Raw genomic sequence first — 24955 nt, 5'->3', positions numbered from 1 at the left:
CAAACACAAAGAGATTAAGTGACTTGCCCAAAGTAACCCCAGAACCTCATGTCAGAGCTGTAATTAGAATCCAGATCAGCTGACTCCCAGTACTTTGCTTAAAGCAAAAGCCTAGGTACCAATAGAAACAAAGGCCGTAAGCCACCATTACAGTTTTAATATAAAATGAGAGTAATGCCATGGAGGATCACAGTCAGATGCTACATGACAAAAGTGAGGTATAAAATAATAAGATGCATGGCCATTAATTACTGGATAATGAGAAATAAAATGAAAGCTGTTTCTCCAGTGCCACGTGTACTAGACCTGCAAAGTCTTTCAGTGTTAACAAAAGTGGCGATCAAAGTAGAGCTCCTTCATAGGACAACAGATATAAAACCAAATGTAAAATGAATACACATGAGCCCTTGCTTAACCTTGTATAGGAAAGATGTGAAACTCTGGGTTCTGCCACAGAGATGTGTGACTGCTTTGTAACCATATAAAACAGGGCAAGGACTGAAAAACAATAATCTTAGTTAAAAAGACAGCCACAGTACAGCCAGTTGTGCAGACGAGATCATTCTGAATAGGTGTTCACTACTTCAGTTTTAAAATGTAGCTGCATTATTGCTCAAATGACCAATTATATTAAAAATGATTTGACTCAGAAATCAGGGGCCTTCTCACTTTTTTTGAGGGGGCGGGAGGTCAGTACACATTTTTCTTGTAGTTACACTGTAAAGCATTACTAAACCAGCTTATGGAGACTGCTGGTGTAAACATATACATTATGTTTTCTCTAGTTGACTAGCTAGCTAAAGAAGACCACTATCATTCCATTTGTCTATGATCATTAAGACACCACCCAACATGCACAGTCTATCAAGGACTGTTGCACCAGCCAGAGTGGCCATGGCTGATGGCTTCACACCAGGCTTCGTGTAGTAAAGTTCCCAGATTCAGTCAAACCTAGGTCATGAGCCGTGTAATTGATTTTTGACCATCTCAGCACAGATGTCCTTACACTGGTATGAGAACACTAATACCTTCTTAACATAATTCCTATAACACAGGGGACAACTGCAACTGCTCCAAAGCAAGGTCACCCTCATTTGTGCCTCTGAGCCATCTCCCCCTCCCCATGGTGAATTCCAGTGTGCATAATACGCATAGAGAACACATACAAGGAAGATCATATTAGTATGATTAACATTGTTCTCATCTCAGACATCTAGCAAACTTCATTTGGCTTGCTGGTAACATGCAGGAAGAAGGCAGCGGAGTAAATTCCTTCAGCTCATGATTTTCTGAGAGGTAGCGTGAAGCGTTAAGACATGAGAATGGAATGGCAGGTCCCAATTACACAGCGCTATTATTTAGTTTGAGCTAATTATTTAGGAGAAAGGCTATCAAGGGGACCACTCATGAAAAAGCCAAACCAATTAGGGCTATCAATTTACATTATCCACAGTCATTCACCAATATGGTACTTAAAATATTATACATTATCCTCAACTTCAGCAAAAGAAAAATAGGGCATTCGCATGTTGGCAGTGGGCAGAAGATTTTTCTGAACGTCAAACAGGAATTCTGAATAAAACAGCTACAGCATAATCCAATGCTGCATGTCATGAGTAAATGTCCTATGTTGAGTTCTCACCATAAATATAAGCTTCAGCAGTTATCCCCTGTAAATGTGGGATTATGGCTAGAAAAGTGATCTTGTAAACATGTCAGTGTTCTACATTTATTCTCTGTATCAAGTGCCCTTAGTTTGCAAGTCAAAAGTGGGCTATTTTTTCCACTACCTTGCATATCATGTTGTCCTTTATAGTGGTGTAAAAGCCTATCAAATCAGAAAGGTAGTGTTATACACCTGCTTGGGACAAGTGTAAATTACTGCAGGTGGTGTCTGGCAATGAAGAATACAGGCCAGTGTTTCTAACTGCCAGGTCGATCTGAAAAATAAAAAACTAAAACAATCTCTTCTCTTCTTTCCTTCACACTCAGCACTTACAAGAACTTTTGTGGAATCAAGGATTCTGGAAACTTGCATTGTCCACTTATTTCAAGTTAAATTTCCAGTCCTAGTAAAGTAGAGTAGTATATATTTTGGGGTTCATTACAGTTTGATAGAGTCATGTCATGACATGGCATCATATCATAAGTGCCATGCCATTATGGCAGAACATGATTCAAAATGTTGAGATTTTATAAAATTATATGAGAACACACAGTCAAGAAACAGCAATGCAAACATTATGACATTATGCCACAACAAATTTTCCAGCAGAGTTTACATCATCTTAGAAGTTGGCCCCTTTGTTAGTGTTTGGATATATTTCAAGAGCATTTGATTGAAGGTTAACTAAAATGATGAGCCCATGTTAAAAGAAAATCCCTAAGACTTTGAGATCCTGGTGAAAGAGAGATGAAAAACCCGAAAGTAATCTTGGAGACAATTTTATTTAATTTAGTCTGTCACACTTGGGAATCTTTTGCACTTACGCGTGTCTGAACCCTATTTTCTGTTCAACCCTATTCAGTCAGGGAGGATACATTATTTAATAAAGTTTTCTGGGAGGTTTACAGTCTACTGTTTTTTCAATACTAGTTAAGGTGGGTTTTTTTTTTTTTTTTTACTGTGAGTATTTGGACTAAAAAAAGAATCTCTGGGTTGAATATTAAATTACATTCTGAAAGCACTGCTTCTTTCATTCATGCTTTGTGTACTTTATAGGCACTTACAGTCCATAGATAAAGATCCTTTCATACATATTATTTGCATCAGATCACTTTAGAATGGCATCTCTTTTATCTTCTATATTGTATCTCTATACCAAAGGTTTGCAACAGTTTGGGGCAATTGTACCAGTTTCACAGAATAAAATCTTACTGAACCAGTCAGGACCCAATTCCTCCCTTCAGCTATGTACTCTATACTCCAAAACAAGTTGGGATGGCTCTAAACCTCATTTCCACAACTGCAGATTAAAACATGAACAGTTGTATAAGAGGCAAGTAAACACTACAGCAGGAGTACACTGTGCACCAGGACCAAGCTGGTCCCCTGGCATAACTTTCACCAGCTATTATTAATGGCCCAAGACCATCAGCTGAAGATTAAGTAGGATCTAGAGGAGCCCCAGCTCCATTATATTTCCAGCTAATATAGATTCTTTATAGTGACCTAGAAAAATGTAGTGCATCTTAGTGAAACTTCTGCTTTAGGTGACTGGATATATTGTACAGCTTTACATACCAACTGGGGGGAAAAAATGGTGGGTGGGTGGGTAGTAGTAAAAAAAATTACATGAGGAGGAATGTTAGTTCTGACAATACGCTCAAAAGTAAAACTAAATCACGCAGAAATTTCAAAATGACACAAAGTAAAACAATTAAACCTGAGATAAGGCAGTTTCTTCTCCCCATCTCCTTTCTTCATCCTGCAAGTTTTTAGATAGGAAGGGAGATACTTCCTTGTGCATACATTATTAGTGCAGAGGAGTTATCAGCTACAAGTAATAACATCCACTCAAATATTGACTAACGTAGAAATACAGGGCATTTGCATGTTGTTTTCAGTAAGAATGAAATTCACCTGTGCAAGCCCACCATAGCACTTAAGCCTCAGAGCAATACTGTGTTGAGATAGTGAATACAATTATCATAGAGTGGGGGCCTTCACAATCCCGTGTGGGGGAGGAGTTGTCTGGCTTGCTTAGACCATAGTGAAGCATGGCAGTATGGGTGAGTTGGGCGATTACTGGGATCCCTTATCTCAAACTTCCTTTACAATTGGTTGGAGTAGCATAGCAGCCGCATGGGAACTCCACCACTGCCCCTGTGTTGTGGTCTCAGGGTTGAAAGTGAGTGGACTTCATCTCAAGCCTGCATTAATTTTGTACTTGGGGTTTATGTGCACTCTGGTTTTATGCAAGTGAAATGAATTTCACTCTGAAGAAGAGCTCAAGCTTTCATATCTACCTTGCATAATTAGCCAGCTGCCTGCTTTCCTGCTGGTAATTCCAATTTGTTTTAGTTGTACTATAAAGCTAACTAAAATACCATTGCAGTTGCCAACTTTCACAGCAATAATAAAACTAGCCTCTGACCAGAAGTGCAGGCAGGCAGGCAGGGATTTCTGCCTGACTATAACTGATGCTGCAGTTCTCACTGCAGCCACCGGAGGCTGCTGCAGGCTTTGGACAGAGGCCCAGGGCTCTGCTTTGTGTGTCCTGCAGAGACACCCTTTTGCTCCACTGATGGTGCTGCTGCCTGTGCCCAGGAGGGAACCAAAAGAAGCAGGGAGTTGTGGTTGGGTCAGCAGAGGCCGTTCTCACTCATCCTCCCCGTCTGTCCAGCATTAAGTGGGGTGAGGGAAGAAAAGCAGAGCAAGCCATAGAAAAGGGATCCCAGGAGTATGTTTCTCCCCTCCCTCCAGCCTCTAGGAATTCAGCTCCTGCCTAGCTGCCGTGTCCCAGAATTGGGCATAGGCCAGGGAGAGGGGAAGGAAGAGCTGTTCAGGAGAGCCAGGGGCAGTGTCCTGGGAGGAGGTACATAGCATAGGATAGAGTGTGCACTTGGCAGGGCCAGCACCCAGGGCGTTGGGATGACTGGAGCAGCAGGCTGTCTCCAGCATTAAAAGCTGGACAGGAGCTGTGCCCTGCAGAAGTAGAAAGAGCAAGACAGGAGGCTGCAAAGAGCAGGGCACAGAGGTGGCAGCAAAGATCAGTGCCTGGGGAAGGGACATGTGGGACACCATCTATCAGAAGTAAAAGGGAGGAAGGTCCCCAATTTCTGTGTGGCTTTTTTGAACATTTTAGGATGAAATTCCTGAAACACACTCACTCAAAACAAGACACTTTCCTCCAAAGTGTTCAAAAACCAGAACACACACCCAAAAGCATCAAGTTTGTCTTTTTTAAACATGATTTTTAAGTCAATCCAAGTATTTTGGGAGATTTCTCTCAAGATGTTTGTGAGGTTGCAATGCTGTAGCCTGAATATGAATAGGTTCCCTATCCAAGGCCGTTTTCACATGGGTTCACTTGCATCCACAGAAATCATGACAGCAAGGGTTTAAAACCAGGCAAACATACATTTCTCCTGGCCTTGTGTGGAGTGGAGGTCCCACAGCAGCAGCTCCTGCCCTGCAGGGCTGGGCCCAGCTCGTCACTCCGGATGTTGCAACCTGGTACACGGGGTCACAGCACCACTCAGTTTTGGCCCAGCCAGTCCAAACCTGAGTGGTGTTGTGACCCCATGCATTAGGCTGCAACACCACCCATTTATATTTGGCCCAGCTGCCTCCTGTCATGACAGAAAGGCAGCCCGGCCAAACATGAGTTATGCTGTGATCCTATGCACTAGGTTGCAATGCCCAAGTGAAGAACTAGGCACAGGGCTGCAGGACCGGAGCCACTGTGCAAGGCTGGCTCATTCGCCAGCCCGCCCCCCCCCCCCCCCCCCGAACCTCCACTCTGCACCAGGCCAAGATTAGGTTTGCAGTGCTAGGGCACAGGGTGCTGCTGCAGGTGGCCAGTGCCCCCTTGGCAGTTTAATATAATGCAGCCATTGCATCAGGAGGCCACATCCACCCCTGTTCCCACTTTTCTGTTTTAATCGGTATAGGGATTTTGTATAAGTTTACCAATAAGGATGAAAGCCATACAAGTAGCATTGTTTTCAATCCACATTATCAGAAACTAATTTATGTCCCAACGTCCAGATTAATCACTGCACTGGCTGTAGGTCCAGCAGGAGAGGTGATTTGCATGTACTCAGAGACTGCGTTTGGGCCACTGCAGGGATGCTGAATTTCTGGAGTGTAACACCACCCAGGCCATTCTCTCCCCCTGCCATCCGCCCTGGAATGCCCCCAATGCTGGGGCATCCTGTTGGGAAAGGTGGAGGTGGGGGCACACCCCAAAAGCCCTGCTGCACTGGGGGGGTCTTATGATACCTTTGTAACCCCTTTGTACCCACTACAGCAGCACCAAGGCATGGGGTGATGCAGTGAATTCTCTTGGAAATTTAGGTTTTGGTCAAAGAGAGAAGGGGTTTAAAATCTTAATATTAATAGGGATGTAGTTTAAAAGAAAATTAGACAAAAAACACATTGTTCTAAGTGCATGGAAACCAAAAAATTAAACTGACTGAAAAGAAAGTTAAACTGACCAGTCAATGTACATAGCCCTGGCTGACTGAAGTGCAATAAGTAAACAATCAGTATCACAAAAAGAGATATTATATAAAACTGGACTTGAGTCTGACTACATCTATTTTACGGTTAAAATTTTTTACTTCCATGGAATTAGTCCTGATGTACATCAATATCAAGCCCATTATTTTTCAACTGCACCCCATTAATTAACACATTGAATAAACCTTCAATTATTGCAAAATAAAGAAATCCAAAAAAACACTGGGGTTCAATTACATGAAAAAAATGGCATGGATTGGCAGTTCAACCTGGTCAGTTGTAATTAGTGAAATATCAGAGATAAGCTAAGAATAGTCATTATTGTATTTCAGCTATCATTCAAAAGGTCCCTAACTACTCTTTCTAGGGCTGTTTTGTTGTTTCTAAACTTATCATAGGTTTATATCTTTTTTTCTTTCCTGAAAGGCTGCAGGAGTAAAATTCCACTTGCTAGCAAAAATGAATAATTCACACTTAAATATACAGCATGTTAAATAATTTATCCAGTGGATCTCATTCATCTTTTGATCTTATCCTTTTTCTAGCTCTCAGTAGTTCCTCCTTCTCTCTACCCCATTAAAGTAGTATTCTGTTAACAACAATATATTTTGCTTCCCTCAAAATGATCTATTTTTAGTATGACAAACTACAAAGAAAATCTGGACACCAGACTTCTCTGAAAAGAGTCCAACAAGCAGCTGAGTATATTAGAATGAAACTTACCAGCACTTCTAGCTATGATCCTTGACCCATGCCTCAGCAAGCGAATACACACATCTTTGCTACAGTGGTTAACCATATGCAAATGAATACTTTTCCTGGTTTGGATTTTTACCAGACATTTCACCATACTGACTATTATATTTTCTATCACAGCCTTGTTAAACTACCACCCATACCGGCTCTGACCTTTCACTAAGTTTCCACTGTGTTTAAAGGACTAAAGCCAGTTGCTCAGAACGAATCAAATGACAGGCTTCTAACATGGCCAATAAAAATATCCCACTAGGGAACAGAAGAGGAGGTTATTTTTAAATATTTCCAACTGTCTCATAATGTATAATGCAATATCTTCAATACCATCTTTCTCACTTAGCAGTTGCTAATAAAACAGCTGAATTACACACAAATATAAAAATATGTAAAACATTACAACATAGCAAGGTGAAACAACAGGCCATAACAAAGACACACAAAGTATCTGGACAAAATGACACTATGATCCTTATTTTAAAAAAAATTAAATTCAGCCGTCAGAGTTCCACAACCAATGTTATCTGTGGGTGCATTTGTAATTATCTAGGGCTAGATCCCTAGCCGATGCATGGGACTTAAAGCTGCTCTCACCAGGAAGCTGGGTATTCCTCTTGCATGGGGAGGAAGGTTATAAAGGTATTCTACATTTCAAGGTTTGGGACTTAGATTCCTCAGCTAAGGGCAAAGTCTGACCTGTCCTGTGCCCTGGAATAGGTGGGAGAAGAACAGAAAAGTGCAACTGTGAAAGTGCATCTCCCTTTAGAGATGTGCTCCAGTTCTCGATGGTGGACAAAACCAGAGGATGTTCACATCCATCAGAAAGGTGTTGCTCTAGGAAGCACATTGCATTCACCGGTTAGCAAAAGATATGCTGGGTCACTAAACAGACTTAACCCATATGTGCTTATAGTTCATAACTAGTTCCAATTGGAAAATGGAATAAAACAGCATACATAGTGCCATCCTGACAGTTGTACTGGCAGTCCTTGCTGGTGCCAATGAAGCCACATGTCTCTTTCTACTCTAAATACACCAGAGCAAACCTTTTGTCTTTATTCATAAACAGGACAGCATCCCAAACTGACAGCATGCTTATCTCATGAAAGGAGAGTCCCAGGCCAGCCTGGCTGTAAAGTGCTTCAAGGATGTTGGGTGAGCAATACACTACAAGACATGAGAGCATCCTGTTAATTAAGTCTAGGCTCTAGAATGCATGTCATGATTTTATTTTATATGTATACATTTGTTTCCAGTACTTCTACTTGCTATTACTTGAATTCTGTGCTTTGTTAAATAAATTTATACTGGATTTCACTGTAAACATATGTAAGTGCTGTGTGTTAAGCGGAACAGTGATCTGAGGTGGAACTGGTAAGCTGAGACGTACTGTTTCTTTAGAAGCAGAGGATCTGTGAATACTGCTATTGTTCAGTGGACCAGGGCCTGGACACTCCAGGAGATGCTCAGAAGGTTCACGGGTTGGCATGTGCCAATTGCTACCTGTAGAGTGGCAGCAGGGCCTGCGAGGCTAGAGGGGAGCGCTTGTGTTGCCCGTGACCAGTGCAGCTGGGGAGCTGACCCAAAGCAGGCACAAAGTTTCCTCACATGAAGGGCAGGCGGTAGCAAGGTGCCTCACAACCCTGGGTATCCCGGGAAACATAACAATATGATGTTCAAACAAATGCAGAGAATATCTTAAAGGTCAGAATTCACAATTGTGTTCTGAGGGAATCCTGGCACAGCTGCTAATTGCCTCTAAAGGACATTAATCAGTATATTTTTGTAGGTTTTTCAGAGGGAATGTGGGGGAACATTTGTTATTTTTGCATTGACAGAACAATTTATGCTTGCAGAACTGGATGTTTCTGTCATGGGTGATTAAACCTCCAGTTTTGTTTGATTTGAAGTTAGAGGACTGTAAATTTGAAAAGCTCATGAAAAACAAATTATGCATTCTATTACATGTAGATCCACTAGGGGACTTCAGAAAGAAATATTTAAGATTCAGTACCAAGATAAGTAAAGGCAGACACTTCAAGTCACACACTATGGACTTGGCTCCACAAATGAGAGAAATTTCTCAACATCCAAAAATAACTGAGCAATAAGCAAGAAATTAAATTACAGGTAAATTGAGTAAAAGATGTCTATTATGTTTACAGGAATTTGCAAGAAAACTAGAAAACCTGCCTCCAATCTGTAGCAATCTCAAAATGGAATTATTTAATTTTAAAAAGCCACGGAGCCTTGATGCCCTGCTGCCTGCTCGACCCTGTTTTGTACAGCAGGTATAATCAGCACTCAGAAGTACTATTCTGCTAATTTTAAGATCAAAGGCAGTTTGTTTCTACAATGCAAGATATTTAACATTTTTCTCACCATCTGATATACAGAAATCTGTGTTGTATTTTATATTCAACTGGAATGATTTTAAGAATGCAAATGCATAATTGTACATATGTTTAATGGGTGATGTGCAGTTCTAACCTGAAGTAATGATTTATCAATAAAAATATTTTTTAAAAATAAAATTGTGTGATATAACACTGTTCCGTGCACTGAAAAAAGAAAAGTGGACTAGGTTATAAGTAGTACAGAATCCTTACTGCACAAAGGATCTTTCTGAACTTTAAAGATTGCATTAAACCCCCATACTAAAGGCCACGGACTGTTATTTTGTGTTTTTATTAACCTGTTTTAAAACATCAAAATTGTTATGCAAAAGTGGCCAAATATTTAAAGTTGTGTGCCTAAGATTATGCATAAGATTTCCACGTGTACCTGCTGCATGCATGACGTTCATATTTTGACATACAAACTTGGATTGGCAAATGTAAAAGGGGTAACAACTGTAAGCACCTGAGTGTGTGTATAGTTATATATATATGGGTGTGCAAGTGTAGGTTTCAAGTGAAATATCAACAAAGAAAGAATTACAGGTAAAGCATACCATCTGTACAGGTTTCTCACTCAAAGACTGAGCTGCTTGAAGGATTTGTCAAAATAAAGTAAAGCAATAGCACACAAATCTAGGCCAATGCCCAACGTTACTAAGCATTACTAAGAGAGGTAGCCGTGTTAGTCTGCATCCACAAAAACAATGAGGAGTCTGGTGACACCTTAAAGACTAAAAAAAATGTATTTGGGCATAAGCTTTCTAAGCTATTATTAAGTAAAAATGTATATCCAATTGTATACTCACTATATATCTATCTTTTAATTAGATAGGTAAAGGTACGTACAGAGAGCAGGATAAGATATCTCCAAACACAAAAAGAGGCACATACACAGACCCTGTCAGTCCCAGAGGATATATTCTCAGAAAAAATATGTCCCAAATGTGGCCAACTCAAATAGAACAAAGGTAAAAAAGTACAGAACTCTCTGTGGAGGAAGAGCTTGGGAAGCTGACTTTGGGAATTAGTTCTGCAGTGCCAAGAATCAGAAGGGCTCTTTCCTGGAGCCAACTCTCAATACTAAGACATAGTAAAAGTGTGCAGAGATTCATGCATAAATCTTCAATTGAAAAGGACTTGAAGCTAACAATTAAAGCTACTCTGCTTCAGACTGTTTGACATATGATCTGCAGCCCTCCATAGGTCAGAGCAGTAATTAATACAATGTCTTAAAATAGTCCCTCAGTCATTTAGACGTGGATTTTAAAACAGTGCCGACTGAATTAGTGTCAATTAAAACAAAAAGTTGGGTGGACTTCCTAAAGTCTTAGTCTACTCCAAATAAAGTATGACGGACCTTTGGCTGTCGAGCTAGTGGAAAAGGACCTCAAGGGGATGGGCATGAGAGCAAGAAAATGTTCAGAAGTGGCAGACTGAAGTGGAGATCCATCACCAACTTTAGAAGGAATTCCGGGTGAGACTAGAGCACCATCCTTTTTTGTTGTAAAACTTGGCATAAGGTAGAAAGTCACTAAAAAGACTCAAGGTTGCTCACTCAATTGGCGAACTAAAGTCACTGCTATCAGCAGAATAACCTTCCATGTAAGAAACTTGAGCTTACATGTATCAAGTGGCTTAAATGGCACTTTCATCAGTTTGTCAGAACCACATTCATATCCCATGACTCAGGGGGCTTTCAAATGCGTCAAGCCCTGCTTAACGGGGTGACTAAGGGATCCAGAGACACTGGTCTACTTCTGCTAGTTCCCGACAGGCAAAATAACAGCTGAATAAACACAAAGAGAATTAGGCTTTATTACAGACACAGAAAAAGAGAGCAACCTAGCAGGTTTTGTGGGGGTACTATGCTGATGTTCACTTGGGTCCAGCAGGCCGAGAGAGCAGGACATGGCTTAACAGTCTCATAACATTAGGATGGCCCTGCCAGGCAATCTGAGGGGCTGGTGGCCGAGTTAGTGTCCACCATCCCCTGGTACTTCCTGGGATCCTCCAGTGTCGGGGGGCATAGAAACGAGTGGGGGAACTGGGCCCTCCCTTTCCACCAGTCCCAACCCAGGGCCAAATAGGGAACAGGTTAAGAAAGTCTCAGTCCCCACTTGCTGGTACAAAAGACCAGCCTCCGCGGGGCCACTGCCTAACTCCCCTGTTCTCTCTTCATGTTTGTGGCATGTCCCAGCACTCATTTTCCCTCCCAGTTTCAGTAATTCAGACAGTCAGTTGTCCAGCTCAGTGCCCAGTTGCTCTCTCATCAGGAAGAACAGGGGTAGAAAGAGGACCCAGGCCCCTGGCGTCCCAGCTGGGTCTTACCCACAGTCCAGATCCTTCCCAGGTAGATCCCTCTGTTCCAGAAGCTAAAGCCTGGCTGCCTTCCTGCAGAAAGTCTCAGAGTCCCCTTTTAAGCAGGTCCTCCATTTGGAGCGTGCTCTGCTGCTGCTGTGGGGAAAGGCCTTCTTGGCCTAATAGTGCTCCACAATTCCCTTAGCCTCAGTGTGGGTCTGTAAACCCCATCACAGGCACCTAAAGAGATCCACATGGGCCCATTTGCCCCACACTGAAAATCTTTTTCGTGGTCCATAATACAGGGAGTCAACTTAGGCTTCTGCTTCAAGGATCAATTGTTTTAAGTACTCCAATTCAGCTTATTGTATGGACAGGTGTTTCTGAGGAGTGCCTCTAGAAATGTCCTTGAGCACTCCTCTCAGAGTTTCATGGCTCTGGATGACATCTCCAAGCATATCTGACACTCACGCCTGTAATGCTCATCTCCATAGAGAGGTCACGCTCACCTACGAGGGACATCTTGTACTTATAGTCACACTTTTTGAAATTACTGTGCTCCCTTCCTCCTTCTGCCTCATAGCCAGGGAAAACAACATTGCCGTATGTTGCATTTGTAGAAAGCAAGACTCCGGATCCATGCTGAGAACTGTACAAATCTAAGAGCGCTTTAGGCAGAGTCAATATGGATCGGGGGATTAATCGATCTGGAAAACCTGGAACATGACAAGTATTAATTATTTTTCTTCAGAAAAATACTCCAAAGCTGGCACTGAATTTTTTTTTTCAGAGTTCCTAACACACTGGAGTCTTGAGAACGCTGATCGCTAAGGCTTTGTCTACACTACCACTTTTGTTGGTAAAACTTCTGTCGGCCAGAGGTGTGGGGGAAAAAAAAAAAAAAAACCACTCCTGAAGACACAAGTTTCATTGGCAAAAGCACCGGTGTGGACAGCGCTATGTTGGCAGGAGAGGCTCTCGTGCCAACATAGCTAATGCCGCTTGTTGGGGGTGGTTTCATTATTCCGGCAAGAGAGCTTTCTCCTGCCGGCAAAGAGCGGCTACACAGGACACGTTACTGCAGCACAGCCGTAGCGCTACAGCTGTGTGGTTCGTAGGGTAGCCATAGCCTAAGAAATGCACCAAAGTGACACATAACTTGTGACAGACTCCAAGTGTTAAGGCTACGATGCTAAAGCATTAAAAAAGGTGCTCTGAGGATACCAATGAAGCATACCAGATCAGCCCAGAGGCAGTAGGAGGTCATGGATTCTGAAAAGGATTCTACTTCTGTGATCACCAAGCCAATAGTGCAGAAGAACAGACAGGCCAGTAAAAACTGAACATTTATTCAAGCAAAGATACCTGAGATGCTGTCATTGGACGAGTCGGACACCTGCAGAGAGCTCCTTCCCTGACCAGGGTTGAGAAAGAACCTGCTAGGAGGTTCCAGGAACTAAGACAGCGGAAGCTGGAGTGTGACTGGGAGGGTGTGAAAGGTTTAATTGTCTCACGTTTAACTCCCATGGCCTCAGAGAATAAAAACTGGGAGTTAGGGGAGTTCTGCACTATCGTGCACTGGGAGTTGGAGACTCAACATTGAGACTCCTGAGAGGACAGTATCTTTAAAGAAAAATATTTTCCATTAACTGTAAATAGAAAGACATTGACCTTCATTTCTATCATATCACCAGGGAAACTGTCCTGATAATTAGTGCCATCTCCCAGCACATTTCTTAAACAAATCTACTCGTTTCTCTAGGGGTCTGCATTCCTCTCTCTCATCTTGTCAGACTTTTCAAAGTTTCAGGTTGCTCAGCAATATAAACAGGCACCTGTTACTAGTCTGAAAAATGCAGGAGTACTGTCATTTTAAAAACTTTCAGGGGGGGGGGGGGAAGGACATAATTAAGGTATAATGTTGAAATGAGAGTGTGGCCTGCCCAGGACACATTGGGACAGGCTGGGTGGGAGAGGTGCTGACAACGTGCCTCTCAAGGCAGTGCTCCTGTGAAGACTAGGCCAGATTTTAAAGCTGTCCTCCCTAAACTGTGAATGTGACCTAGTAGTTTTGTTAAAATGTTTTAATGGTATGAAGACAAAGATGTAGAGCTTCAGAAAAGGGTGTTTCCCACTCTCCCTCTTAGCAGAACCATTGCTTTTAATTATAGCTGTTGACCACTTAGACTGTGTCTGTATGAATCAGCACTCTGTCCAGTGGTTCTCACGCACTTGTTGTTACAATGCATTGATTGAGAATGATCTTTTGAATGCTCAAGACACATGGGAGTGCAAAATCTGACACCTGGCACAGGAAGGGGCAAGGAGGTCCTTGCCAACATAAAAAAAATTAAACAAAGTATTAGAGATACATTTCCATCTCAATTCTGTTACTCATAGGCAGAGTTTTATCATTTTCCCTGAAGACATTCTAGTCAGTGTGACTAAGTACGAAGAATATTATCCTTATACTTGTAGCTCTTCCAGCACTGATCTGGTAAACCATCCACAAGAAAAAATGGTTACCTACCTTACATAACTGTTGTTCTTTGAGATGTGTTGCTCATATCCGTTCCATTCCAGGTGTGCTCGTGCCCATGTGCACGGCCGGAGATTTTTGCCTTAGCGGTATCAGGTCAGCTGTGGCGCCCTCTTAAGTGCCGCGCTCATGCATCAGTATATCAGGGGCGCTGGCCCTACGCCCTCTCAGTCCCTTCTTGCTGGCAACTCTGACAGGGCAGGAGGGCAGGTAATGGAATGGACATGAGCAACACATCTCAAAGAACAACAGTTACTAAAGGTAGGTAACTGTTTTTTCTTCTTTGAGTGCTTGCTCGTGTCGTTTCCATTCTAGGTGACTCACAAGCAGTATCCCTGGAGGTTGGCTCAGAGTTCACGGTTGTGCGGCTTGCAACACTGCTCTACTGAAGCGAGCATTGTCTTGGGCTTGCTGGGTAAGTGCATAATGAGACGTAAACATGTGGACAGATGACCAGGTAGTGGCCCTGCAGATATCCTGAATCGACACCTGGGCCAGGTAGGCTGCCAACAAAGCCTGATCGCTAGTCAAGTGGGCGGTCACAGTTGCTGGTGGAGGCACTTGTGATGAGATCCCCCTGGGGTGCCACCTGCAACTGCGGTACCACTGAGCCCCCTGACCCACCAGCCTGGGCTCCCTCTCACACTGTACTGCTGTGGAAAGCTTCAAAGCCCTCCAGCCTGTACTTTTACCAGAATTCATACAGGTAGGGACACACCCAGCTGCAGTTACACGCAGGCTCTCTAGCAGCTTCCCAGCCTGGGACCCCAGAGCAGTACCATCCTGCCCTGGTCAAATCTGGTCAGTATATGGGTTTAATACCCAGTCCGCCTCTCCCTCAATGTGAAGAAAACAATGCACACTTGAGTGAACCAAGCAGAGATATTCCGCAAGCACTCCGGTCAAAGCTCACTAGTTCAGATTAAAACATAAAATAACTAACTACTAACTAACTACTGTAAACAAACTATTTACAAGGCCTTAAGGCTTGAAGACTGAAGTAGAAGAACTGCTAACCCTTGGAAGGAAAGGGAAAGGCGCTCCGACTACCCACCACGGGCAGTAAGAAGGAACTGAGAGGGCGTAGAGCTGGCAGTGCCTAATATACCGATGGATGAGCGCGGCACTCAAGAGGGTGCCACAACCAACCCTACAGATACCGCTAAGGCAAAGATATACAATGGCTCCGCACGTGGGCACGCACCCCTACAATGGAATCGACATGAGCAAGCACTCGAAGAAGAATATAATTTTGAAACTTTGGGGCTTAAGATAGAGCAACCAGTTCTGCATGTGGGTGTTCAAACTGGCATCACGTCATCTCAACCTGATATTTGAGTGATTACTTGCAAATTTAAGTGCCCACATGACGAACCGGGCACCAAACTTTGAAAATTCAGATCTGCTTGTTTGTTCTAAACAGAAATGTTTTTTTATTATTCACTTTTAAAACTTCTCTAACTGACAGAACAGTAATTTTTTATGCCATCATCAAAGTCTATTGGCTTTTGCCTGCACTGCCATGACCTCTTGTCCAGTCAGAACACCTTTCCTTCTGTACTATTCATGCTTTGGCCTCGGAGAAAACTAGCAATACCACACAGCATTGCTGAACAACTTGTGTATTTATGGAAGAGAATTTCATTTTACAGGCAAGTCTACACAACGTGCTTAGATTTTTAGGAATGACATTAGATAGGTTAGAATGATGGGGATTTATTTTTAGTCCCTACATTCTGTTTGTTTTCTCTTCTGAAACAATTCTCCTACGCACAAACAAATAGGATATTTTGAACAACTTCAGACCTACACAAGGTTTCTTGTGCTGGAGTTCACTCTGATGTCTTTGTTACCTAGCAACTTTCAAATAATTGGCATGAAATCTACCTCATTACTTGACAGAAACTGCCAGGCAATTTAGTTTCATACTTCTCATAGACTTGACCAACTTGTGAATTAATCTCTCGGGCAATTTTAGGAAGCAAAGGGATATTTTCAAGGAGCTCATTAAAATGGCAACACGAAACCACCAAGTCACTGCATATTGGGCAACTCATTCAGCTACCATGTATAAGGTTGATTGAAATTCAGGGACAAGCAAGAGGTGCTAGGCTAACAGGTTAAATATTGACAGTGCTAACACTGGTCTGGGAGTCAAGAAACCTGGTTTTTACTGCTGGCTCTGCTACCAGTTAACCATGTGAACACAGACAAGTCATGTAACTGCTCTGGGACTCTGTTCCCCATCTGTGTAAAGAAACTACTAATGCTTACTCCTGTTCATAAGACTGACACAAGCACCTCTGTAGTCACACCCTACACACTATTGTAATAATCTTTGTACAAAATATGCTTTGTGAGGTATCATCTGAAAACTAATAACTCACTAATAATTAATATTTTTGCATGATGTAAGCACACAGTGGGTATTAAGAGTTATGAATATATGCTCAAAATTATGACTAACGTGTGTTTAAAGTAGGCATGCAGGGAGAGTTGGTAAATAGGTTTGCCTTAGAAAAAGAAACATGTATTTGATTCTCTGACCACCCCAGTCTTCAGACAAAGACAACGAAGGTCCATTTTTACATATTAAGTAAACAAACCTATTAAGCTAACAAGTGGAGGAAGAAAGAGCATAGAGCTTCCTTCTCCACCGGAGAACATAGGAATGGCCATCCTGGATCAGACCAAAAGTTCATCTAGCCCAGTATCCTGTCTTTCGACAGTGGCCAATGCCAGGTGCTCCAGGGGGAATGAACAGAATAGGTAATCAAGTGATCCATCCCCTATTGCCCATTCCCAGCTTCTAGCAAACAGAGGCTAGGGACACCATCCCTGCTCATCCTGGCTATCCTCCCTGAATTTATCCCGTTCTTTTGAACCCTGTTATAGTCTTGGCTTTCACAACATCCTCTGGCAAAGAGTTCCACCCGTTAACTGTGCATTGTGTGAAGAAATACCTCTTTTTGTTTGTTTTAAATCTGCTGCCTAGTAATTTCATTCGCTGACCCCTAGTTCTTGTCTTATAAGGAGTAAATAATACTTCCTTATTTACTTTCTTCACACCAGTCACGATTTTATAGACCTGCGGTTCTCAAACTGTGGGTCAGGACCCCAAAGTGGGTCGTAACCCCATTTTAATGGGGTTTCCAGGGCCAGCATTAGACTTGCTGGGACCCAGGGCTGAAGCTGAAGCCCAAACTCTACCCACACCTGGGCTGGCGGGGCTCAGGCTGCAGCCCCCTCTCCCTCCACCCGAGGCAGCGGGACTTAGTCTCCACCTCCCTCCTGGGGTCATGTAGTAACTTTGTTGTCAGAAGGGGGTTGCAGTGCAATGAAGATTGCGAACTCCTGTTATAGACCTCTGTCATATCCCCCTTTAGTCATCTCTTTTCCAAGCTGAAAAATCCCAATCTTATTAATCTCTCCTCATGAGGTTGCCTTCCTCACAGCTTAAATGAACTTTACTTTGAGGGGTAACTCTCAGAAGAATCCATATAAAGATGGGAGGGCTGAACCTTAAGTGAATTGAATTACCTGAATATATACAATATTAAATGAAATGTTTATATACAATATTACTGTATTATAAAAAAGTGTACTGAATGAGATCTTTTCTGAAAGCTGATAGCACACTGTTAATTAATATAATTGTGAAATGCCTGTATTAACACTAGATGAGGATATATGGATACTTAATGATACTATTTATTAAAGTATGTGGCCAAACAGGGAGAAATGGGTTCCCTGCCAGACAGGAGAGAAGGCAGCTATTTACCTGTCTCCTGTGTAAAGTAAGCATGGTGGAAGCAAAACAATAGAAGCCCCATTTACACAGAAATGAGCAAAGGACTGGGAAGTTCACAAGAAGAGAAGAAAAGCATGAGGTCATCCTGACTCTTGAAAAGAAGTCACTGAATGTTGGAAGATATAAGAAAAGACAGAAGCCATCTTTGGCCTCCATCACGAGACAGAAACAAGGGAGTGGAGTTTGTACAAGCCGAGAAAGATGGGTCCTTCAATTTGGGGTGTGGGGTGAGGGTCTAAAATCTCTGGAAACTGAATATGGTTGAGAAACCTGTCTAGGCAAAGATCTTTCACCTAGGAAGACAAGGAAAGACAGCACCTTGTACTTCTGTGGAAGGTCCTGACTGAGGGAAAGTCAGCCATGGCTGGGAAGAAGGAAGATTCGTGAGAGAAACCATCTTGAACAGTCCGTACCTTGCCAGATTAAGGTTTAGACTTTTAAATGCATGTTTTCACTTTTATTTGCTTGCAACCCTTTCTACCTTTATTCCTTTTACTTGGCATCACAACTTATGTCCTATTCATAAATTTGTTTTATTTTAACTATAAGCTAATTCAGTGTGGGTTTACCAGGAAGAATGTATTTACCCCAGTTAATAAGCTGTGATGTGCTTGTGTGTCTTTAGAGGAACAAACTAACCTTATTATTTCTCTGAGTGGTCCACAAGAGGGCTGGACATTACAGAGCATATGGTTTTGGGAAAATTCAGGACTGGCAGTGTGGTGGGATCACCTTGCTGGATGTGACCAAGGCTGGTGGTGTAAGCCAGAGCGGAGCTGTAGACAGGCTGCTGGGGTCACAGCCACTGAACTAGGGCTGTCTAGCACACAGAAACTTCAGAGTGTGACCTGTATGCTTGCAGGCTAGTTGTGAATATCCCAGGCTGGGAGCTACAACAGCAAAGCTGTTGAGAGGCATCCAGGGTTGCAGAGGAAGTGGTGACATAGCCCCTCTCTGTGCTGGATTGCACCCCAAACCCCATAACAAAGTCACTTTAAGATCTATGGAGGAAAATACTATACAAGTGCTAAGTATTATTACTAGCAGTCATAGTAATTTAATTAGAAAAAAGAAAAGGAGTACTTGTGGCACCTTAGAGACTAACCAGTTTATTTGAGCATGAGCTTTCGTGAGCTACAGCTCACTTCATCGGATGCATCCGATGAAGTGAGCTGTAGCTCACGAAAGCTCATGCTCAAATAAACTGGTTAGTCTCTAAGGTGCCACAAGTACTCCTTTTCTTTTTTCTTTTTACGAATACAGACTAACACGGCTGTTACTCTGAAACCAGTAATTTAATTATGCATATGGTACCTCCTAGGAGACAATCCATAGACAAACATTCACATTAGGTCTTACAACTTTACCTCTAGAGTAACTATATCAATATCTATTTGAAAGTCAAGGTGGCTACTGAACTGTACACGTTATTTATTTGAAGTGTATCAACATTATTCAGTGAGCACTACCCTTGACAGTTTTCAAAATTGGATTTCACTACTGCATACTTTTCATCATAACCAACAGTAAATTCAGCTGCTCCAGCTATATATACTTCTGCAGCTAGGAAACCCTAGATGGGACATTAGCTGATTTTGCAAAAAAGACTGTTTTTTACAAGTAACAAGGTGGATTATTCTGTAATTGTGGTAACTGTCTTCTAGTAACACAGTATTTGGTGGTTATCTGGGAACCAGATAAAGAAGTCACCATAAATACACACCTTTCAAAGCTGTAGCTAACAAGTAATTTATTGTAAATTAACACTAATTACATAGTTATCTACAGTAATGGGTGAATGACCAGATGTTTAGCTAAGTACCCAAACATTCAAATGCTTAGCCAATCATCATCCAACCCCTTTGGATGAAATCCTGACCCCACTGAAGTAACAGGCAAAATTCCCATTGACATCAATACAGCCAAGATTTCACTTTTGGGGTCTGTTAAAGGAAGGTAGAACTCTTATGAAAAAACAGACACACTTGTGAGATTTCTAGTACTTCCTGCTGCAGCAACGTGAAACCACAAATTATTTGATCTCCAGCCCAATGAAATCTAATTCACTGGTGAAATACCATTGGCTTTCCATATTTCTATTGAATCTACAGGGGGGAATTTTTAGGTAGAAATAATGTATTTATGTATGTTGAAATTAAGCCAAGATGTTAAGATTCATACCCTTACTTTTAAAAACCATGCTATGGGATCTTTAATGAACACTTTATCTGAGAGTAAGGTGCAGAATGTGGAGAAAAAGCAGTGAATAAACAAACATGTAGACATCCTCTTTACATAAATAATATGCTCAAATGTTCAGAGTCTCCTCAGAATAATGTCCACAGGAGCCAATGGAGTTACATTAGCAGAGAATTTGGGCTGGTATTCTTCACTATGTCCTTAAATTCTATGTAGTTTTGCAGTGCAATCTCAAACAGCTGCCACATTCCATCACAGAGTTCGTTGCATGTCATTATTTAGTGGAATGATCCCCATACTTCTTACCTATTTTGCAGGTATGTTGTGAGGCTATGTGTGTTTGTTTTTGAGTGCCTTTCACCTGAGGATCTCCAAACTGTTATCCCCATTAATTCCTCACCAAGACAATTATTCTTAAGTCATGCTACTTGCATGGAGCTTTCATACCACACAGCTCTCAGAATTAGTAATAATTTTTCAATACGGTGCACTGAGGAGTTAATGGTGTAATTCCTAGTGGTAACTGTACAGCTATTTCCACACTTACTAAGTTGATATTGCACCTTTAATTAATCTTTCCATGTGCACAGGAATGTTTTAATAACAGTTTATAACAGTTATGATTTCGAGTATGAACCAGTGAGGTAATTGACTCACCTTCATCTAAAGGAACCTCTTCTTCCTCACTTGGAGAAGGAAGGAGGGGCTGCAGTGGTTCCATATTGATTATGAGTTGTTTATTCAAGGAATGAGAGCTACAACTCTGAGGAATGCTGGTTCTAAAAGCAAAGATAAACAGCATCAGTTTGTTCACAAGAAATCATTACAAAATAAATACAACTGCCTTTACCCTTGCCTCAAAATAATTTTGAATAAGTTATAATGGGCCCCCAAGGAGAACATGCCACTTATGTTATGTTAGTGAATATGCTTTGACTCCTCCCCTATTAGGTCACACCCTTGGCTGAATGGTGGCTCTGCATCTGAAGTGCTGCAGAGGGGCCAGTAGTGGCTCTGCAGTAGGGGGGCTTCCTGCTTCATTTAGCCTCACATTTTCTCATTTTATACCGCATTTCAGCTTTACTGCTCCACTCTACGCTGCACTGCAGTGAGGAGAATACGGCCCCTTAGAGAGAGAATGCTAATCATTTTGCTGAAGAACCATGCTCCACTGTCTTTGGGACTGGGTCAAGGATCTTCTGTGGTTTTGGAAGTGTAGACTTAAGAATAAACCATGAGTGTTTCTGCCACTCTTGTCACTACATGAGGAACAGCTCTCACTCCAGACACTGTCTCTACAACATGCCTTCAATCTGTTTTTATTAGTTGTTTATTATTATTATTAGCTCTTTGGTACAGCCTTCCCTGTTAGCAAGTGTTGATCTTGTTAGGGAAGGTAAAGAAGGTTCTAACTGACTCACTCAGCCACTTGGCTCACTATCTTAGTCACGTGTTAAGAAGACAAGGACGTTAACTCACCTGTGCAGTAACTGACATTTCTTCGAGATGCGTGTCCTTGTGGGTGCTCCACTCCAAGCGTTGATGCATCCCTGCCCCTTCGCTCGGAGATTTTTACAGCAGTACCTGCAAGGGCCGCACATGTGCGGTGCCTGCCTCACGTGCTGACAGTGCCTCAATATGGTGCGCGCGGCCCAAGCTCCTCAGTTCCTTCTCTACAATGGCGACCACTCCACACTCCGAAGTGGAGGGGAGGAGGGTGGGTAGTGGAGCGCCCACAGTGCTCAAAGAACGTCAGTTATTGCATAGGCAAGTAACCTCCTCCTCCTCCTCCTCCTCCTCTTCAAGAGACGTCCCTGTGGGTGCTCCACTCCAGGTGACTGAAAAGCAGTCTCTCTTAAGGAGGTAGGGACTTCAGATCTGGTAAGAAAGCTGTAGACAGCACACCTCGGCCCATTCAAGTGTCGGTCAGGGGCTTCTGAGTTAGAGCATAATGTTTAGTAAAGGTATGCGCTGAAGCCCAGGTGGCAGCTTTGCAAATATCTGTGAGGGGAATGTTACGTAAGAATGCCACAGATGTTGACACAGATCTGACGGAGTGTGCCCTAACAGAAGTTGGAGGATTCATCTTCTTTAGTTGGTAGCATAGGCGGATGCAGTCTGTTATCCAGTTGGATAGTCTCCGGGTAGAGGTGGTATTTGCCTCTGGATCATTCTGCGATTGAAATAAAAAGTTTTGGGGAAGCCCTAAATGGCTTAGTCCTATCCAAGTCAAAAAACAAGGCTCTACGCACGTCGAGTGTGTGCATTTTTGATTCAAAAGAATTTGTGTGCAGTTTAGGGAAAAAGGTTGGTAAGTGGATAGGTTCGTTGATGTGGAAGGACGAGTGGACCTTGGGAATAAATTTGGGATGCATTTGGAGCATGACTTTGTCCTTAAAAAAATATATAGTGTACGGGGGTCAGCCATGAGTGCTCCAACACGTCTGGTGGATGTAATCACAACTAAAAACTAAGTTCTCATGGACAGATGTAGGAGGAAGCATGTTGCTAGCGGCTCAAATGGTTGGTGCATCAAGCATGTGAGAACCAAGAGCAGGTCCCAGGGTTGAGCGAGCGGTCTAATGTCCATTGCAGATTGCTCCTGTCCGTCCGCTGCAAAAGTGTGCACAGGTTCAGGAGCAGATCTTCGTGGGCTGTGTTGGTTACTGTGGTCCCTGCTGTAGAAAACCCAAGGGCTCCAGTAATGCCATTGTCTGGGGAAGGTTGCCATCCATGGGTGTCCATACCAGGGTGGTAAGTCCCTGGAATATGAGGACCTTGATCTCCTTGGTCCCATGCTAGCAGGAGTCAGAAGTGGGGAGGAATGGTATGGTTAAAAAACTCCCTCCAGTTTGTCGTCCTCATCACTAGAAAAGTGAGAGGGAATAGGGGATAGTTGTCAGTGCCATGCAGACAGTTCCAGCGAGAGACCGGTACCAAGTAATGGGGGTTGGTGAGACTAGCAAATCGCTCGAATGAATAAACTGCAGTGCCGAGGTAGAAGGAGCCAGAATATACTGCGCTGGGTGCAGCGGCGGTGCCATAGGGTCGGCCAGCGCAGATTGGTGCGGCACCGTATGCGTCTGCATAGGTGGTTCAGGTGTGGGTGCCACAACAGCAACTGTAGTTGTGTGGCCTGGGCAGACTCAGCTGAGTTGGCACCGAGTCCTTTGCAGTGCTGAGCAGTGGCGTATTAGAAGAGGCAGGCAACTTTAAGCCTGTAGCATAGACACTGGAGCAGTGCATGCTGGCAGCAGCTGGGGTACGCATGGTACCGGAGGTGCCCAGAGTGTCATATGTGCTGAGCAGGAGACTTGCTCGGAGACCATTTGGAGGCCGACTGGTTTCTGTGAGGTGATGAAGCCGGCCATTTTTAATCCTTCGTGGACTTAGGCGGGCTTTGTCTTGAGTAGGACTCCTGACCTGGATCAGAGACAGGTCTGAGGGACTTCTCCATTAGAATTAACTTGAGCCTCAAGTCTCCGTCCTTTCATGCCCTAGCCTTCAGCTTACTGCAGTGGGCACACTTTTGGGGGACGTAGGAATCCCCCAAACAACAAACACATTGAGAATGGCCATCAGAGATAGGGATGGCCTCTCTGCATGTAGTGCATCTCTTAAAACCTGGCAAGCCAGGCATAATATAAACTGTCTCAGTGAGTGACAGAAAAAAACTGGGAACGGGGGGGGGGGGGTAGTTAAGAGAAAAAGGGGAGAGAGGAAATAAAACTTATTGGACTAAAATACTAGATAAACTGTATAAACAACTGACTGACTGTCTAAAAGTGAAAATCCTTGAGTGAGACGGCTGAGCTCTGTCTCAGGCCGGGGACAGTAGAGAAGGAACTGAGGAGCCCGGGCCACGAGCGCACAATATTGAGGCACTGTCAGCGCGTGAGGCAGGCACCATGCATGGGCAGCCCGCAAAGGTACTGCTGTAAAAATCTCTAAGCAAAGGCACACACCAACACCTGGAGTGGGCACCCACAGGGACATCTCTCAAAGAAGAATGGAGTAGTTCTTTCAAGAGAATATTTTGGGTTGTTGTGGTAATTGGGCCCACATATTTACTGTAGTTGTGTGTTAACTATAAGAAGTGAGTGAAAGTTCGTAAGAGGTCACAGTAACTTAGAACAACAAATGTTGATGGGAAAAAGTATGAAAGGGAGTCAGACAGACCGAATTAGTCCAAACAAAAAGGCTACTGATATAAATCAATGACTCTGTTCAGATCATACTTGGTAAACAAGAAAAGCGTGGAACCAGAAATCAGTGAACCAAAATTGGTGTATCAAAAACTACGTCTTATGGGTGGACAAAATAATGAGGGGATAGGCTATTCCACCAATCACTCCCTTTGTGGGTCCTTACACAAAAGGACTTTCAGGAACAAAATTGGCTAGTGGAGGAGGCTTCACCACCCAAGCTGCTATCCCCACTGTCTCCTGTGACCCCGGACCTTCTTTGTCCTACTCCTTAGAGATGTTCTGACCAGAGAGAGAGAGAGACACACACACACACCATCACCACCTCAAATGTTTCCAGATGAATCCCAACCACCACCTGGGATGAAACAGGATCAGACAGGCACTGGCTTCCTATGGACCCCGGGATGCTCAACCCCCACCCCGCCCCAGGTCCCACTCCTTCCCTCATGCCCCCACCCCTGTCCCGCCTCTTCCTGCCCTGCCCCAGGCCATGCCCCCACCCCACTTCCCAAGTCCCCCGCCCGCCTCTTCCAGCCCTGCCTCTTCCCACCCAGTTCCACC

The 24955-nt window shown here is 43.1% G+C and overlaps 1 protein-coding gene across 3 annotated transcripts in view; it reads right to left on the bottom strand.

The window, feature by feature from the left end:
* Positions 1–24955, bottom strand: part of FRMD3 (FERM domain containing 3) — a 220029-nt gene that overhangs the window by 5762 nt on the left and 189312 nt on the right. For all 3 annotated transcript variants that reach the window (XM_074953197.1, XM_074953196.1, XM_074953198.1), the window contains one exon: positions 20844–20965. In XM_074953197.1, the coding sequence (XP_074809298.1) occupies positions 20844–20965 (122 nt within the window). The remainder of the gene's footprint in view (positions 1–20843; positions 20966–24955) is intronic.

Source organism: Natator depressus, chromosome 5 (assembly GCF_965152275.1).
Source record: "Natator depressus isolate rNatDep1 chromosome 5, rNatDep2.hap1, whole genome shotgun sequence".
Taxonomy (NCBI): Eukaryota; Metazoa; Chordata; order Testudines; family Cheloniidae; genus Natator; species Natator depressus.
The sequence above is the reverse complement of the archived record's forward strand: the minus strand, read 5'-3'. Positions and strand labels throughout refer to the sequence as shown.